This window comes from Patagioenas fasciata, chromosome Z (genome assembly GCF_037038585.1).
Source record: "Patagioenas fasciata isolate bPatFas1 chromosome Z, bPatFas1.hap1, whole genome shotgun sequence".
NCBI lineage: Eukaryota > Metazoa > Chordata > Aves > Columbiformes > Columbidae > Patagioenas > Patagioenas fasciata.
In genome coordinates, this window is record NC_092560.1 from 11,360,634 (window position 1) to 11,380,219 (window position 19,586).

General features: G+C 46.0%; 1 protein-coding gene across 1 annotated transcript; it reads right to left on the bottom strand.

Moving 5' to 3' along the window:
• Positions 1 to 746: 746 nt before the first annotated feature.
• LOC136115072 (thioredoxin) lies at positions 747 to 9,801 on the bottom strand. The gene is made up of 5 exons (XM_065860932.2): positions 9,629 to 9,801; positions 4,608 to 4,712; positions 3,890 to 3,949; positions 3,002 to 3,067; positions 747 to 990 (listed from the first exon to the last, which is right to left on the bottom strand). Exons 1-5 carry the CDS (start codon positions 9,650 to 9,652, stop codon positions 928 to 930), a joined length of 318 nt encoding a protein of 105 aa, XP_065717004.1. The 5' UTR covers positions 9,653 to 9,801; the 3' UTR covers positions 747 to 927.
• Between the last annotated feature and the right edge of the window lie 9,785 nt (positions 9,802 to 19,586).

The window sequence follows — 19,586 nt, forward strand, 5'->3', positions numbered from 1 at the left end:
TTTGATATGGTGGAAAAAAAACCACACCACACAGCAGTTCTCCTTGGTAACACTGGAAAGAGCAGCTGAATGGTATAGAGGCTGTCAGGTCAGTGTTAATGTAGATGATGTAACGAATACATAAATCTAAATTATCTGGGGCTGAAGACACTACGAGTTTTACCTCTTCAGTCATCTGTTGCAGACTACTGCCCAGGAATAAAGCAGCCCAACTGGGAGATTCAACATACCTTGCTACTAATAGAACCAGAAGGTACACCAAAGCAAGACAAAACTGAGAAGGCAAAAAGGCAGCAGCTCCAAGCCCTACCTTACACTTCCATAGTAGGATTGTTATTATAATCCAGTGTTTAATACAGAACCAAGTCTTAGCTTTGAAGTCTAAAATGACGCTTGACAAATTTTGAAAGAATGTCTAGCTGAAAAAAGGTAACAAGAAAATAAATTCCACACAGTGACCACTCAATCTTCTACAACTCCTGAACTGTTCTGTACTGGCAAACCAGACTGCCACTCTACAGGTTGTAGCCTGGTGACTACCACCTGAGTAAGGTGGGAGCAGACCTCTCCTAAAGCAACTGTCAATGCTATCCCATGCAACACCATTTTCCACCCCCAGTAACAAATCAGGTTGCGTTTTAAAGGAATCTTTATATCCAGAGAGTACTCCTTTAACCCACAAAAAACAGGCACCTTAATGACACTACAAACTGGCTCACATTTTCACTCAAACACAGGACAACATCCAAAGTGAAGAATTTACACTTTATTGTACTCATTTACAGAGATGAAGAGGATAGTTTCCACTACTTATCCTAGACGCTCATTTAGATTTCTTTTAAGTAGAAAAGTTACAGGCTATAATTTAGCCGAAGCACTCGTGCTTCAATATCCCCCATCATGCTTCAATATGCCCATGGCTGCAAATTAGATTAGACTTTTAATGGTCTCTTCCAGCTTCTCTTTATTGGCCCCAGAGAACTCCTGCACCTGTAAAGAGAGATTGATTTTTAGAATTGTTGCATTCAATGCTTCATAATATTAGTTACATAGCATCCAGACACATATACAATCATTAATCTCTGCTACAACTAAATTAATCCTTAAACTGTGAGTATTCTGCAGATGTTCATCTGTTCATCTCCTACTCAACTCATGTCAAAACTGCAATAAGAGTCTTTCAAGAATCACTTCAGACCACTACTGCTGCAGCCTTCTAACACACAAAACAAGAGAAAAGAAAATTGATCCTGAACCAGTGCCGTGTAAGACTGAAATATAGGTTTGAAGAGACTCTGGAGGTCACTGCATAGCAGAGGTAACCCAAGGCTACCTTGGGTTGCTCAGGATCCTTAGCAATCAAGCTCTGGAAGGACTGCACCAAAGAACCCATCCCTAAGCCTGGCTTCTCCTGTGAGAATTGTCCTTGTTGTCTTCCTACCGTGTAAGGTGCAAACACAACATTCATGTCCCAAAAACAGTGGCTCCATCTTCCAGTACCCACAGGGGTGGAAGGTACAGAACAGACTATGCTACAGGCCATGAAATTGCTTGCTTGATACTCATGGGTCCAGAGAACTGCACAAGTCACCCAAAACAAAACACTACAAAACCAGGTTAAATGTACCACCTTCACACACTGTCACATCATAATCACAATTCTTCCAGTTACATCACGAGGCTGTGGGAGTTTACCCTGAGAAAACTGTCAAAGGTTCGTTACTAGTCAGGATTTGGCCCCATATTGATTTGAAATCAATGTCACCCCACACCTGACACTCACTTTGCAGGCACAAATCCACTGCCTTCAGCCACAAAACTTCAACCCAGGCACCATTTTACTTTAAAAAGCCTACCTTCAGCTTGCTTGGCAAACTAAAAGCCCAAGGTAACACACATTTAGTTCAGCACTTGTTATTCAGGCAGACAGCCATTCACAACTACCCTGCACAGACATTGTGCTGTCAGAGCATGGTCTGCATCCCACCTCAGCCACCCTTTGGCAGAGCAGGCACAAGAGTTCAATCCTCTGACTGAGACAGGACTTCGACTTAACAGGAGTGGAATATAATGGAAGATTGGTGATCAGAAGAATTGTAAATACACTCAAGCAACTGCAGCTGGGGTGTAGAAAAACACACTGATTTGGTTTTGGCCTTGTGTGCTTGACAAGTGGAACTCGTGTATTTAGATAACTTATAGGCCTGTGAGAAACTCAGAGGCACCTTGTCAAATATGCTCAAGATTCCTGCTTTGCTATGAGAAAAATAAAAGCACAGCAGAAAACTCCACCTGCTTGAATTCTTGAAATACAGGCCAAAACAACAGGCTCATTGATTTTCTAGCAAGGATTGAGCTTGCAGTGCCTGCATTTTCACTTGGTAATCTCCAAAAAAACATCTGGGCAGAGGTACACCAGCTAGCAAGGTAAGAAAAATAAGTTTACTCTTTGCATTTCATGCATGGTTTGTGGTTGTTCCTGCGACCTACTTGTGTCAGCTCACACAACAGGTTACACAGCACCTACGTAAAAGCATCCAAGCAGTTGTTTCAGCTGAATGTATATTCAACCATACATTAGAGACTTCTGTTTGGTTGGGATTCCATGGACACATATAGTCATGCCTCTGCTTCAACACAAGTGGCACCCAGACAACAAATACTAACCAAGATAAGTAAAAAGCAGGGTGCTAGGCAGGCAGAGTAGCAGCCCTAACCTAGATATGACACCACACTAATCTCTCATGACGCTCTGCCTGTAACACTGACCTGTAACACTAATTCAGTTCACTATCTGTGAACAACAGGGTTTGCTTCATCAGTTAACTGCTGGTTACGTTTGCTCTGGCACCAAGGTGAACTTGCTTGCACTTAAGAGTGTCTCAATGCCAGTGGTGCCCCAGATTCATTATCAAGAGAAAGCAGGCTATGTAGTATAACATTCCCAACCTTCTTTCACTGTTTAGCTTGCCTGCTCCAGTTTCAAGAGAGCAAAGCCTACCTTCTTTCCGTTCTTGTAGAACTGGAATGTTGGCATGCACTTCACATCACAGTGAGTGGCAACATCCTGGAAGAGACAGAAAACAATTTTCAGCTGTCCATGTCTGACAGATGTTTAATTTAGAACCCACAAGCTGGCTTTTGTTACGTGATAGGACAAAGCCATTACTGCTCAAAATGAAGCAAAAGCACTTACTGTAGTCATCACTAGCAAAAACAGGGCAGTATTAACATCTCCCTGAAGTAAGCCTGGAAAATTCTCCCTTCAGCATTTAATTCACGCAACAGTAAAATCACATTTATTACATCTGCACTCTGTGTGTAAAACATCAGACCTCTGCATCAAAACAGAGATAACTTTCTGTAAGGCTCAAGAGCCTACAGCAACTCTTACATCTGAATGTGACATTTTTCAAGTACCTATTTGACATTGCTGGAACTGCTATACAGCAGACATTTTATTGTGCTTAATTTAATACATGAAAAAGGAAATAGTGCCAAAAGTGGTGTAAAGACTACATTAGTCACCACACAGTTGTAAGCCATTAGTTTCAGTGAAGATTTCATCAAAGCAGCTTAAGGCATTAGACTAACACTGACTCCCAAAGTAGAGGGTCTGTGTTCCCAAGTTATCCAACATATGCCATAGGGCTTCTGGTGTGCAGATAATCAAGGTGGTTTGTTCTGTTTATGTGTCCTCTAAAAAAAAAAAAAAAACAACTTTCCAGTGTAAGTGCTAAACCCCCATCTCTGGTTCTCAAAGCTGACATAACCTCTCATTTTATTTCATTATCTACAAGGATATCTTAAAAAAAAAAAAAAAAAGCTCTTCATCCTCACTGTGCAGAACTCATTAGCTGCCCTCTCCCAGCATTATGCAGGACCATACCTGGGCATCATCCACGTCAATTTCGATGAACACCACACCATCATACTTCTCACACAAACTCTAGAATGAAATAAGAAACTATGCAGTTAGTGTTCCAGGAAAGTTTTATTTTAAGAGACACATTTGTGTAAGTTGTAAGGCTGGCACTGCTTACCTCCCCCAGTGAAACTTGCCTTGTTACCTTAACACAGTTATTTTACTGACCAGAGCAAAAAGTTTATTTTCTGCTCCAATATCTGGAAGAGGCTGTTGAAACCTGTTCAAACATACTTCCTACAGAGAAAAATCAAACATCAAGACATCGATGTAAGGCCTTCTCTTACAGCCTTTAGCCAGTCACCAAAAGGTGCTACAGTCTATCTCATACTTGAACAGGAGCTAACACTGACACCTGAACACAGCTGTAGTAGTTGAAATAACCGTGTGCAGAAGGATAGACATCAAGGCAGTGCAATTGTTTGGCCCCTATAGACTCAAGAGATGCACATAAGCATTAGGACAGCAGAAGTTAAACCACATTTGAGCTTCCATCTCTATCAATGGTCAGTAAGTATCAGCTCTATAGTCTCAAAGTAGTTGCTTCTGTGACTTCTCCCTTTTCCAGAAAAGCCTGGCAACCACCTGGCAAAAGTAAGTTTCCTCCATGTCACTGTCAAACAGCAGAAACTTTTGCATATACTTTAAGCCAGTTGTCAATACAACCAGAAAGGCTACTTACATGGAAAAAGGGCTTAATCATCTTGCATGGTCCACACCATGTAGCAGAGAAATCGACTACTATAAGCTTATCACCAGCAGATTGCAGTTCTGACTCAAATTCAGTCTATAAAGAAAAGAACACATTCAAAACAATTTAGATTAAGCCCAAAGTTAGCTTGCTCTCAGCCTTAACACACTAACCATTCTGGTAACTCTTTAAACACTTAACTGGGGTATTTGTACCGTCATGTAAGTGCTTCAGTGTGAATTGCTTTAATCGGTGCTAGCAGCAGCCTGTGTCTTACAACTCTTCAATTACAAAAGACCACAATGCTCAGTCACCCCAGCTCAACAATGTTTAGAAACATAAGCTAGAAATTAATCTAGCCTATGATCCTCAAGTCCAGCAGCTCTGTTTAGCTTTACCCCTTGAATGTGATCCTTATGGTTCTTAATAACCTGTTTCCTCATTTCTTTCTTGGCATGAAGACTTCCATTTTCTCCTGGGACAGGCTTTCCTCTGCAGAATTTGAAAAGGACACAACTTTGCACACTCCTCCAGTTTGCTGCCTTTTCCAATCAATGGCTAACATCAAAAATAATGTTATGTTGTTTACTCTACAGCATGTTTTCTAAAGGAACCTCACAGGACAGTTACTTTACTTATTTTGCCAAGCAAACTTGCATGTAACATCACCAGCCAAAGCAATGCTACACATTCAGACAGTACAAGTAACACCCGGTTCTTAGTCAGAGCTTCAAGTCTGTTTGTTGCACTTAGTCACAGCAAACACTTTCAGATAAATTTACTTAGAATTTAGAGCTCCTTACACGCTATTAACCATGCTTTCTGTTTAAAAAGTGAATATTTTAGCACAACTGAAAGACATTACAAGCAACAAATATTTGCATGCTAGCAAGGGGTAAACAAGAATCTCAGTAGAAGCAGAAGATGCTGATCAGCTACTTCCTGGCAAGTACAAGCTGCTTCAACATTCCTCAACTTTGCTCTCCTGGCAATGCGAGCTTCGGGAGAGCTGTTAATATAAACTTTATTTCAGATTATGCTTAGAAAAGATGGCTGTTTTACTGTCTCCAATTTAACTGAGCAGAGCATTAGAATTTTGTCAGAAACAGCTAATTGAAAGCAATATGGTTACTGCCACATGCACATAGCAGTTGATTCTGCAGTGTACGAGTTAACTAATGCCAACTTCCACGAACAGCCACAGTAAGCCAAGACTTGATTCTAGTAAACTATTCACTTCCATTAAAGAATGCCATGCAGGTGAGGTGCCAAGAGTGCACACAAACTAGTCAGAAGTACATTTAACAAGCACACAGAGGTCCTGCACCAGCATTCTTATGTGTAAACCTATGTGAGTCTTTGTAACTTGAAACACAGACAGCATTACACCACCTTGTCAATACATTTTTTCTTCCCAGTGTTGCTGTGTTCAGAAATGCAGCCTCCACATGCTGAGTGCTTCCATCCTTGCATCTCAGATATTCACATGCTACTCTGCTGCAAGATCAATAGCTAACACTCCACACCATGCCCTGTCAGTCAGAGAGATGGGAACAGTAAGTCTTCCTGTCTTTCCACATTCCCTCACTCCACATGGTAGGCATTCCTGCACTTCAGTCCCAAGAAGACTCCATCCCACCAAAGCTCCATGTTTCTGTGCACAGCAATCCATGTTAGCAGCAACTACTTATACCACAAGTTCCTCAGTCAAGCCTCACTCCTCCCCACCTTCAAATGCCACAGCTCAGCTTTTGGCACAGCTTCCCACACCTCTGCACTGCAACATCACCAGCTCCCTACCAATCCCACTTCCTGCACCTGCCACTTAAAGGGCAAGAAGATGATGGTCTAAGTCCTCTGTCCAGAGGCATAATTACTGTATTCTGCTAAAGGAAGTCCAGTCCTGGGATGTGTTCCTCATACGAGCACACACCTCAGGTTTGCTGTTGCACAGAATGAGAAGAAAGTGGGAGAGTGCAATACCTACAGCTGGTCACACACCATACACAGAGACCCGGTCCTGATCACAGTCAGCTAACACTGCTGCTGGGGGTGAAAAGAGATGCAGGGTACAAAGGTGCTTACTCTTGTAAATAAAAAAAAATACTGAACTAGTGAGAAGTCATGAAACTTCACCCAGGGCAATTACACTCTCTGCGAAAAGGGAGACAGCAGCGGGGGCAAAGCAAGCTCCTCAAGCAGTCTGACTTTCACAGTTGTCTCTTCACAGTTAACAAAAAATACAAGCTTTGATATAAAAAACAAATTATCTTTGTTAACAGAAGGGGAACCTCCCATCACAAGACCATTTGGTCAGACTATCAGAGGATCTTATAACTTTGTTAACTGATACTTCAGGTAACACCTTACCAGGGAAAGCCTCTGACCTTTTTTTTGTTACATTTTATTACATTTAACTACATTAACTACAACTGCCCTGGGCACATGCAAGACCTCTTTTTGTACTGTCTGCCAGCAGAAAAGCACATAGTGCATGCAATAAATATACTGGTAGGAGGTCTTTGTTTCCAAGGGCCAAGTGAGAGAAAAGACTCCAGCAATGAAAGCCTCTGGCTCAGCAGGGATTCCCAGCACCAGGTAATACCTCAAATGGAGGCTACTGACCATGGTGAAAGGAGTCCACAGCTCTCAGCAACAGATAGAGTACCTTTAATCAAATCTGCCAGACAGTGTGGACCTTAGCTGCAAACAATTTCCAACACATATCAAGTCACCCTTGAACTTGGATTAACCCAGTCATCAGCTGACTGTCAATGGTTACTACATAATTTAGCAGAGCTTTTTTTTTTTTTTAAATACAGAAGCTAGCATAAACAGATCGAAGGTTCAAATGCCTGAACTCCATAGCAGACATCACTTCTAAAACAATCATATGCACCTGAAGCTCTAAGTTCTTAATATTTGCTGACCCAAATAATAGAGAGGCAGCTGGTATGAAGAGGAAAGCTTTGACACCACCAGCTTTTTGACACTTTATCTATCCCATTAGCTTCTGCTATAAAAGGCATTATGTCCATAGCCAAACCCCGCTACAGCTTACACCTGCAGCCAAACCCTGCTACAGGTTACATCTTGAGATCACATCACAAACCAACTGAAGTAATGCTCCTTCTGTCCACTAGCAGGGACTTGACAGGGACCAGCAGAGCACCCTGAAGCAAACATTCTTCAGAAACCAGTCAGTTTCTGAGGCGGGTCAGGGAAGGAGCCACATCCAGCTAGCTGTCATGTTCACATCGTTTTGCAGATGTCACTCACATAAGCTTTTGCAGGTAGTAGAAGAAGGGGTTTTCCTCTGTGTCGGAGAAGAATACAAATCCGCCTTACTGAAAAACAGAATTAATCCTGAAATCCCAGTTACACTGTACTTGAATACCCTATGCTGCTGATGTTAAAATCTTATTGTCAGCATGACTGTTCATGTTTTCTATAAATGAGCAACAAAACCATGCCTTAACTACACACTATTAATCCGTGCTCATAGGCGGGAGGATAGTGGAAGCCTATTCCACTTTAAATTAGAGCAGGCTCTTCCTCCAAAGCCACGTTTATTGACTTTCAATTTTTAAGCTGTTTCAGCCCATACCAAAAAACCTCAAACCTTATCCAAAAAGTTCACCACTTCTGTTCCTCCATAAACTGAGAAGGCAGAAGTGAGAAAGATGTAAGCCACGATAAGAATTTCAGGTTGAACTCACACAGTGTTCTGTCTCCAGGACCCAAAGGAGAAGGTGTTGAATTCATCTTAAATTCAAGGAGCTCCCTGCATTGACAGGTATTTAAGTTGTGGTCACAAAAATTAGTCTGCTCATGTGTTAGCACCTTAGAGGTCTGCCATGCTTTTTCATTTATTTGGTGAACTGACTACAGCAGAGTATAGTCTAGAAGACAAACCTGGATGCCACACAGCATCACTCACAGGCCCCTCACAATCAGATCAAGCCAACACTTCAACCCAGTTTCAAATTCAAAACGCAAGACTAGCCCAACAGTATTTTCCCTGAAATGAAGAGCTCACTAAGTTTACAGAGAGGATATTTTTTGAGATTGGGGTTTATAAGTTACAGCTAACAAATATCCCATTGTTGTTTATCAACCACGTCAGCTGCTGTGCACAAGACCACATACTATTTCATCACTGGCAGTATATTTTCCATGCGTTGGTCTAGGCTTTATTACTATTCTGTAGCACAAAGCCACAGACATGTTTGTATTCACAGAACCATCCAAACAATGTAGTGCTGCATTAGTGTACTGAACGAGTCAGACAGCATCATCACAACTGAAATACTTATGCCAGCAACTCTTTTATTTAAGTATATCAATGGCCTCTAGTGATTTCTTTCAAGTCAAAAAAACTGGATTAATGTTTTTCATGAACTCCTGTGCAGAAACACACCAGAATTTAAGCCAATCTCTACCAAGAAAGCCACCGACTCCCGTACACAATGGCAGCAGGCAAGGCAAACCAGGACTTCTCCATTAGGGTACCCCCTTACCACCATAAGAAATTAAATATGACATTTCCTTAAGTTTTCAAAGCGAGATGAACCACAACCCGTCATAGCACGAAGTTACATCACCTCCCGTTCCATTTTACCCGCAGCCTTAGGTCGTAGAGTTCCCTGCTCCCTCCCCCCAGCCCCCCCCCCTCTCCCCGCTACAGCGGTGAAACAGGCTCCTCCTGCCCTGGCAGTCCCGCCGCACATGGGGTCCCACCCGCCGCCGGCCGAGGCCTCCCTGGTCCGCGGTGGGGTAGACCTGGTCACCCGATCCTCTCCCGGCGGCCCCGCGCCTTCTCTGCAAGGAGGCGATGCTCTCCTCGCCGCCCTCCCGGCGGGGAACGGACGCGGCCGCGCCGCCCAGGGACGGCAGCCGCCATGCCCGAGGATGCAGAAACACGCTGCTCTCCCAGGGGTGGATGCGGGGGTCCCGCCGGAGCCACCTGCGCCGCAGGGCAGCCAGGGCGTGGTAAGGCCTGGTGGACTCACCAGGCTGCCCACGATCTTCACCATGGCGACGGCTCGGGTTGCTTAAAACGGCAAGAAAGCGGCTGAAAGGCCTCGTCCCCACGCTCGGCTCCGGCTCTGCCCTCCGCTGTCTCCACCCGCCTCTGAGCTCTCCCGCCGTCCCCCCGGCACTCCCTTTATGTCCCCGTGGCCGCGCCGTCTTCACACTGCGCATGCGCAGCCGTCCTCCTTCCCCCCCGCCCCGTCTCCCGTCTCCCCCTTCCCCGCCCCATGGCGCGGGTTCCCCCGGGCGCGCCTGACGTTCCCGCGCAGCACCCAACGGGTTGCGCGAGGCCGGGGATGGCTGGGGCTCGGGGGCCCCGGGTTCGGCGGCGGCCGGACCGCTGCTCGCCCGGCCGGCGGAGCTCCGGCGGTACGTGTGGAGGGCGGGCCTTGCCCCTACGCAGGGGAGAGGGGACAGCAACAACAAGAAGCCCGGCGACTCTGTGGAAAGTGCTGTGTAATGATGACCAGGAAGTATTTTGGAGGCACCGTCCGTTGGCTGGCGGGGCGATTTCTCTCCTCCTCCTTCCCCTCAGCAGAGTCATGCTCTCTGGGGCGGTGTCCTCTTCGCCTTACGGGAAGAAGGAGGGCTGGTGCTACCCGTAATGCGGAGAGAGAATGGCTGTCGCAAAGCTGAAAAGGGCCAGATCGGATAAATAAAAAACGGCAGTGCTTTTTCTTCCCCCTCCGCCTTTTTTTTTTCCTCTTATTTTTTTCTCCCCACCACCAAATGCACAGCGTAGGGCAGCGGAGCGGCGCTTTCTCTGTGTGTTGCAGGCTTCCTGCAGCACAGAAATGCTCGCTGACAGGCAGTGCTTGCCCAGTAGTGAACGCTACAATCAGTGTAGACACCTAGAGAAACTGCAGGCATTTTTAGTTGGAGGAAGTCAGCCAGGACCAGAAATAGTCCCCACAAAAACAATTCCTTTCATCTTTCAAGTTCAACTTTCGTTTATCTAATTGTTTCTCTATGTTCTGGAGGGTTCCTTGTTCTGCTGCACAGTGCTGTGCTGCTGCCCATCCTTTGAGTACAAAAGTGCAAAACAGGGCTGTTGGGACCCTCTTTTCCTCCTGTTGGGCAGGTAGGATTTCATTTTGGAGTGTGTAGTTGATGACTCCGGCTCCCAATGCATGAGACACAGGAAAGGTGGTGTTAGGTTTTGGGCTGCTTGTTGCTGGGTGTGTCATGAGTATTTCTGCAGGCTTTAGCAGCCGGGTTACCAGCCTGTGGAAGGTTTGCTGTGGGATGCAACTGAGCGGAGGATGGGAAGGCTTAATAGTGGTCCTGGATAAAAAGATGCTTCTTCATAGAAAAAAACAAACCAAACCAAAACAAAAAGAAGACAGTTTGGCTTGGACACAGGTACCAACCCATGCCAACACAACATGATCTGATATGTTACCATGCTTTGTGTTGGACATTGAAAAGCTGGTAACAACACTCAGCTTCAAAGCTAGTCCCATTGATGTGTCTTGTAGACTTCTTAGGCTGGAAATTATTACTGAGAAAAATCAGGTTTTATTTTAGGAGTTTATTAAGTGTGCAGCTTACTACAGCAGCAGAACCACAAAGGCCACTAGGGTCTCTTTTCTGACCCTGCGGTGACGTCCCCATTGTTCCTCTCTCTGCTTGTGGATGCAACTTTTGTGTGCACTATGGTACATCGCCTCCTGCCTAGCTCATTCCAGACCTGGTTTTGCCTACCGAAGCACTTCTGGTGTTGCTGTCCATGCCCCTTCCCCTGCCTGTCCCATGCCATCAGCATCCCCTTTTTTCTTCGGTGGCAAGACCAGAGGAGCCAGGATGTCTGCGAGTGACAAGCAGTTCCACGAGGGCTTGGTAACTGCTGCTGGTTTCGTTTTTTCTTTCAGCGGGTCCCCGCTGCCCTGTGCCCTTGTGCCCCTGTGGCAGACAGAGGCAGCTGGTGCATGTGCCCTGTGCTGCTCTGGGGAGATGCAGCTGCTGCGGCTGGCTCAGGAGAGGGAAAACAGGAAAGACTTATCAGCCAAGGCACCTTGCTTTGAAACCTGCTGCTGGGCTGGATAAAATTATAGAGAAGTCCAGACTACCTTCAAAACCCAGCTCCCAAATGCCCCAGCTCAGCTCAGCTCAGCATCACATCACTCTCATAGAAGCTAGTGCAAGCAAAGGAAGTAAACAACCCACCCACATAATAAATTCCATATTGCTTCTTTCTATAGGTGAGCATGGATGGATAAACCCTTTGTGAACTATGAGGAGAGGTGCCTATGTACCCCTGTCCTCGGATCCCATCTGTGGCCATTTCCCTCCTGCTGTGCTTACAGACAACTACAAGCTTAGGCGTACAGCAGTTTGAAGTCTAAAATGTTGCTGTGAGATTGTTGTATGAGTGCTTAAAATTCCTGGATAGCAATCTATGTGATATGTGCTTGATTCTTAGAGTGTACTAGTTACTATCATGACAGCATATAATAAAAATCACAGAGGAATGTGGGTCCTCTGGCTGGGAAGAAAAAACCACACACACACACAGAAAACACACCCTGTTTTCTTATTATTTTTGTCTCTCTTTAGAAACAAAACAAAACAAATAAACTATGGAGTGTCTTATTGTCTAGCTCGCATGCTCCCATGCACAGAGCCGCTTGAATATGGGGACCTTTGCTTCTCTTGTGCCCTCACTTCCACCCACACAACCATAAATGCAACACGCTTCTCTGTCCCAAGCTGTTGGAGAGGGAACATGGCTGTTAAAATGATGCAAGCTGACTGTGGAGAAGTCGGAAATTAAACAGATTTAATGCTTTAGCTGATTGCTATATGCTGTATCATACCCAGGAGTCACTTGGTAGCATGGTGAACCAATAGACAGCTCTCAGCAAATGCAAGGGGGAACCAGATAGCACTTTTAAGGACATATCTTAGCTCTTCAAGAGCATGGTTTTGCTTACTTCTTAAAGTCAGGGAATGTGACTCAAGGAAAGACAGAGTAGAAATACAGTGAAGGCTTCAAAAATCAGTCCTTAGAGAGTTTTCTCTTGGAAAAGCTCTGAAGGCATTGATGAATGTTCTTGCCATTCATGCATGATAAGAGTGACTTGCTACACTCCTTTGGTGTGTGGGAGAGAAAGCTGGCCGGCCCAAATTTAGATGCCCTCAAGTGAATTAATCATCACCACTTAGATACAGGCCAGTAAAAAGGACTGTATTTTTTGAGAGCCCCCACTCCTCCTGACCCTCACAAACATCCAGGTGGAAATTAAATGAAAGTTTGACTGCTTCTAGTAACCTCTAAAGCTTCTGTGACATAAGCCATCCAGTTTTTTTTAAACGCTGTGCTGGTTTCTGTCATCTGTCAGGTGAGAACAACATGCACCAGCAGTATAGACAGCTTTCCCCACAGCTGACGGTGAACCTCTGTGCACTCAGGATCAGGCCCGCGGGAGGTTTGGGAGGCTGAACAAATTATGTTTTCATCTCTTTCTGAGCTTCCAGGAAGGTGATAGGGTGAGAAAGGTGTTCCCTGGCAGGGTAGGGTGGGCTTAATCGTGGCATCCATCTGTATGAATGAGTAGGTGCCACGGCCCGTGGTCCTAGTATGATGTTCTGCAGCCCCATGTGTGCCTCTGCCAGCAGCTTTCCAGCTGCATTTCCATGTCGGTAGCTGAGGGCCAGCAAACCTGCTGGGCTCTGGACACATGGATCTGCTTTCCAGGGCTCACTTCTATCTTTTCTGCTTTGTGAAACAGCGTGTGTTGGTGGCTGGAGGAAACACCATGGAGTGGTGAGACCCAAGGGGGGCTGGGGATCTGCAGCTGGACACCCCAAGGGCGCACTGCAAAGTGTTCACCAATGGAAAGCCAGGTCTTGCAGGCTTTGGGCTGTGGCACACAATAGTCACGCATGTTCGTTTTCCCCACAGGCATGTGACAGAGAACAAGGAAACCTGAAAATGAGGGGAATAAAAAAAAAGGAAGAAGAAAGGAAAATAGAAAATAGCAGGGGTCCTGATCCAGCAGCTTGTGCTAACTTCTCACAGGTTTTTCCTTCCAAGTTCCCGTGAGTGTATCTAAGACAAACTTCTGTCTCCCCAAAACACTATTAAGTCACCCAACCACTCAAATATGGGATGCAGTAAAAGGGACAGCTAAAAGGAAAAATATTACTACAGCTGTGGCACAGATGGTCAGTCATGTCCAGCGTTAAGCAATGGTACAGGGAGTTGCAGAAATAAGGAAGCTGCTTGAGGCAACAACCCCAGGCACAGCTGCATCAGATTTTATCATTGGAAGGCCAGGTTATTTGCCACTGCCTTACAATGGAAATTAGGAGTGTTGCACCTGGCCCTGACACTGCAACAAAGCAGCAGCCTTTAATTGTACTTTCCCTTTCCTTCCAGCCTGCTCTTCTGGAAGATTTTGCTTTTGTAACTGACTTATTAAAGGTGCAATAAATATTTAATAATTAGATGGGTGTGCTTGGTGTTCTGCCAGTGTAAGTCATGGAGCAAACATGCTTCTGTCTCCCGAGATGATGTACTAGTGATGTAATTGCCCAGAGTCTTTTGAATGCTTGGTATAGCACGTCTGGTTAAAAGGTGAGAGGAGATGGTGAGGAAAATAAAGAGAACAAGGATCTTGGCCACAGTTCATCTCCCCTTACCAAGCGCTTCCTGCTGAAAGCCAAGAATAAATGTATTACCACCATCCCACTCATTATCACACCCTTTTTAGTAAGTTTTTGGAGAAAAGAATCTCAAAACACTCCAGAGCTGATGAAGCTTACGAGCCTTGTGTTTGTTTCTGTTTTGTTTCTTTTTAAAGAAACTTTCTGTGAGCTCACCTGGGTTGATGGCAGGCTCTGGGTCTCCAGAAAGGAAAGTACTACTGGCATGATGTTTACAGAAATGGGAACGCTGATCTGTGCTCTCTGGTATCAAGGCACTTCAGTTCTCAAGCTGAAAGACTTACAGTTGTTGTGTAATTGCCTTAAATACCTCAGTCTCAGATTTTCAACCGTGTCCTTCATGCTCACAGCTTCTGTCCTTCAACTTTCCTCAAGGAGCGAGGCAGGCTGGAGCAAGCAGACCTCCATTTTTCCTATGGGACTGTTTGCTTTTTTTCTAGAGGAAAAGAGATTTTTGCCTTCCTGGAGACATTTGCATTTTCATAGTGTGTTGACCCAGACAGAATATGTGCTTGTTTTGCCTGATCACAGGTAAACACTGGTGGGTCAGGACAAGGTGTTAGTGCACATGTGGAGATCTCTTTGAGGAGGCAAGTTGTGGGGAATAAGTGCATGTGTGGTGTCTGCATGGAGGATGAAAGCAGGCTGGCGTGCATTTTGCTTCCAAGTGTGGTTGGCTGACTTTATCTGGTTGCCAGGCACCCATCAAGCTGCTTTGTCAGTCCCACACCTCAACTAGACAGGGGAAAGAAAATACAACAGAAGACCCAGGGGTTGAGATAAGGACAGGGAGAGTTACTGTCCAGGCAAAACAGACTTGATTTGGGGAAATTAATTTAATTTATAGCAAATCAGAAGGCAGAGTAGGATAATGAGAAATGAACAAACCTTAAAACACTTCTCATCCCCCCCACCCCTTCTTCCTGCGCTCAACTTCACTCGTCATTTCTCTACCTCCTCCCTGCGAGCTGTGCAGGGGAACGGGGACTGGGGGTTGTGGTCAGTTCATCACACATTGTCTCTGCTGCTCCTTCCTCCTCAGGGGAGGACTCCTCACACTCTTCCCCTGCTCCAGCATGGGGTGCTTCTCATGGGAGACAGTCCTTCATGGACCTCTCCTCCGTGGGTCCTTCCCATGGGCTGCAGTTCTTCACAAACTGCTTCAGTGTGGGTCACTTCCATGGGGTGCAGCCCTTCAGGAACAGACTGCTCCAGAACAGGTCTCCCACAGGATCACAACTCCTGCCAGCCAACCTGCTCCAGCATGGACTACTTTCTCCATGTGGCCACAGATCCTGCCAGCAAACCTGCTCCAGTGTTGGGCTCTCCACAGGGACACAGCATCGTTTGGGCATCCACCTGCTCTGGTGTGTGGTCTTCCATGGGCTGCAGGTGGAGATCTGCTCCACCATGGACCTCTATGGGCTGCAGAGGCACAGCTGGCCTCACCATGGTCTGCACCATGGGCTGCCTGGAGCACCTCCTCCTCCTTCTTCTCTGACCTTGGTGTCTGCAGAGTTGTTTCTGTTACACATTCTCGCTTCTCTTTTCTAGCTGATGCGCTGCAGATTTTTCCCTCTTCTTAACTATGTTATCACAGAGACGCTGCCACTGTTGCTGTTGGGCTTGGCCTTGGCCAGTGATGGGTCCATCTTCGAGCTGGCTGGCCTTGGCTCTGTCAGACCTTGAGGCAGCTTCTAGTGTCTTCTCACAGAAGGCCACCCCTGCAGCCCTCTCCCTGCTACCACAACTATGCCACACAACCCAGTACACCAGGGAATCAGTCTTGTCCTTTTCTTTTTTTTTTTTTTTGTCTGAAATGAGTACCTGGAAATGACTAATGTACGTATTTCACCCAAGATGAGGGTGCTCTTCATTGCATGGGTAGGACCTTGTTCACCAGAAGGTTCCCAGGAACTCAACAGGGCTCAGTTCAGGACCAGCATGTCCCACCCAGCACCTGCCAGCACAGTCTGCTGTGTCGTCTTGATTTTATTAACCTTAAATGGAAGCTCTGTGAATGAAATACACTGAGTTGGTGTGTTATCCATGAAGTAACACTCACATCTGTGTTAAAAACAGCACACAGGATCAGTGTCATGCCTGGGGGCTTTGTAAAGCAACACAGAGAAATTGCAAGCTCTGATTATGCTTAGATGCCTTCTGGAAGCTCGGTAACAGGCAGAAAATAATGCATACGCACCAGAGGCAGGCTCCTGTGGTTTCACTAAGTGTTTGCTCCGACTGCTACCATTCAGATGTCCTCACATTGAGCCCCTGTCTGATCTCCTGGGAGAACACTTGCTGGTCTGATGCATTCTGGCAGCCCACAGCAGCGGAGCGCGCCGTGCTGCTTGTGGGAAGCAGCGTGTGAGCAGTGGCCTGGGGAGAACGGAGGTTCAGTTCTTCGTTTTGCTTTGCATTGCATTCAAATTACAAACTGGTACCACGGACAGACTTTGCTTTTCAGTACTTGACACCCAAAGCTGTTTTGTCTTTTTTCTCTTGCTTTCTCTTCAAGCTTCCCTGTGGCATTCCAGGGGTGGCATCACATTTCTCCTGCAAAGTGGACCTCAGACCACTACAGAATCTCCTCAGCACTGCTTTCTGCCCTTGCACCCATGGCTGTCCCTAGGCTGGGGGATTGATAAGACTCTCAAAATGCAGGTGTATGGTTGACTCCACGGTCCACAAAACATCAAGGTCTTGTTTCCCTACCCAAAAATGAGAGTTCTTCACCTCTTGATGCTGGCTCAGATGAGGGGATTGTTGTGTGTGGGTATGGAGCCAAGCTGAAAAAGCATATGTTCTGTGATTTCCTAGATGCTCATTAACAGGAATGTAATCCTCATTGAAGGGAGATGTGCACAAGCTCCAGTTTCCAAGAGTGCACATGCAGTTGCATTTCTGTGCCTAAACAGGTGATGGTGAACAGCCTATGTTTACACAGCAAAAGTGCTCCAGCTGACAGTTTTCAAAGCAGGTGTATTTTTGGATGTGCAAATTACGCAGTGTCCAGCTGCAGCCAATTTTTGAACATAGGGATGGGTGAGAAGATGGCCAGCACATCCTGGAAAAACTGAGGCTTCTTGAAGGTACCTGTAATACAGCAGTTGAAAAGCAGGACAAGCAAAATTGCTAGCCAGATCAAAACAAGTTGAGGACTTCTCCTTTGCTGAGATGCCCTAAAGCAGACAAAGAAACAACACAAGCCTGCTGCCTAATGAACCATGCATCTGCTTACCTGCCTCTTCCATACACTTGGATGTGGCAGTGATTCATGCAATGACAGAAAGTCTTGCGGAACCACACAGCCAGATCCCCAGGACATAGGAGCCTCCCCTTCTAGTCCAACTCATCCATTGGCCATCTCAAGCCAAATATGGGCAGAAGAGATACTGTAAATGGTGTAACATCTGCACTGATTGCAGATGTCATCTACTTCATCAGGCCTTCACAGCTGCTTGGCTAATGTGTGTGGGGCTTGTGGGTCTGTCCATACAGACAAGGTGACCACCAGCAGATAATACCCTTTTGTATGCCTGGCTGTAGGTCAAGCAAATGCTAATGATGAGTTTCAGGGCCCTGTCGGTACTGGGCATCTGTTGCCTGCAGGGCATGAAAAGGCAAAGCCTTGGCTTTCCCCACCAGCTGTGGAGCCCTGTAGCGGAGGCCATTGTTCTCTGCTGGGACGCTCAATAATTATGGCAGTGCCTAGTGGATAGAAGAGCACTGGGTCACTCTCCACCCTCTTGATAGCCAGGCGGAACCACATCCTCTGACCAGTGGAGGCTTTCAAGTTACTTGACTGTGCTGCCGGCAGACCACGCACCTCCCAGTCAAGCTGCAGGTGTGCCTAGTGAGGGTCCAAGGAACTCATGGGCCTCCTCTTCATTTTCTGCTCTGTTGGAAAGGTGAGCACTGTGACAGCCCCTGCTGTCATATCAACTCCCTAATCTACTGGAGGGCAAAGGATGTGAGAGCAGTTAATGATGCAGGGAGGTGTTGATGCTGCTTTGCCTGCCTGTGCTGCATGTTTAACCCTCCTTGTATGTGCTGTTGAGTTCTAGGGGATGCACAATACATCCCAGCTCCAGAAACCTCCAAATGAAAAAAAAAAGCAGTCAGCTGAATGGCGGATACCTGAATGTCTGTATGCATCACATGATCCTCATGGGTAGTTAATGTTTACGACCTTTCTGGCTAATTAGGAGGAACCAAACAATTCTGGTTTATTGCCATGCAATTTCTTTTCCTGGTGACACCAGAATAACTATGATAAGTTTCTGAGAGGTGTGACACTCACTAACAGCCTTTGGGAACTCGACTTGCTGTGAGATGCTTCTGGATGAGGGCAATGCTTCTGCCACCAGAGGCAAATGGGCTGGACACCCCTACTTGGGCTTGGGTGCCTTGTTGCAAGGGCAGGCATCAGTTTCTTTTGTGGCCACCCCATGTTTGGTGTCACTGGATGGTGTTGGTGCAGCAGGGGTTTCTGCAGGGCGGGTGTCCACATGGACTGGTGGGTTTCAGCATGGTCAGATGCATTCTGAGAAGCCTTGGCTTTTCCCCTCCGTGTTGAAACTGGGAAGCACCAGTCTACAGGAACACATGAGGCATCCTCTGCTCTAAAAAGAGTTTCTCCTGACTATGGCCTAAGAGAGGTCCTGTCTCAGTCACCACTACTTTAAGATTTGTCAATTTTCTTCAGATTTGACCCAAATTCAAGTGTTAAACTTGTGACTTTGCCACAGAGCTCAGCAGGGGCCCCTTCATCCATGCTTGTGTTGCCCAACACCAGTGTGGCAGCTGCGCCAGCTGAGCACACTCTGTCCTAGCATCATATCTATGTATTTTCCTTCTGATGCAATCACAGCCCTAGCTTCTTCCCAGCAGCTACAAAGCATGGAAACTTAGCAGTACAGAAACACATAGAAATGTGAAAGTTTGTTCTTTTTTATTAAGACCTGAAAGAAAAAAAGGCTGCAGGCAGGAAATCGTGTGATGCAATGTAAAGAAAAGAAATTCAAGATTTTTTATGTGGTCTCATGGTCTAGTTTCAACATTTACAAGAGAGGCTGCAATAACAGCGTCCAGACACAGCATTGGTCTAGACAGGCCAATTAATATTTTGGAGTCCTCTGAGCTCTTAACAAGATTAAGGGCTCTCTTGACTCATTTATCTTTTCAGTATTTGAATAAAGGCCCAGTTTTTGTCCACAGCGTCTTACAGAGAGCATGCTGTTGTTGGAGCAAATTGGTTTTATT

Coding starts and splice junctions, on each gene's coding strand:
- LOC136115072 (XM_065860932.2), bottom strand. CDS start 9,652: ATGGTGAAGATCGTGGGCAGCCTG. Junction 4,713..9,628: donor TGAAGATCGTGGGCAGCCTG/GTGAGTCCACCA, acceptor TTTTCTTTATAG/ACTGAATTTGAGTCAGAACT. Junction 3,068..3,889: donor TTGACGTGGATGATGCCCAG/GTATGGTCCTGC, acceptor TGTCTCTTCCAG/GATGTTGCCACTCACTGTGA.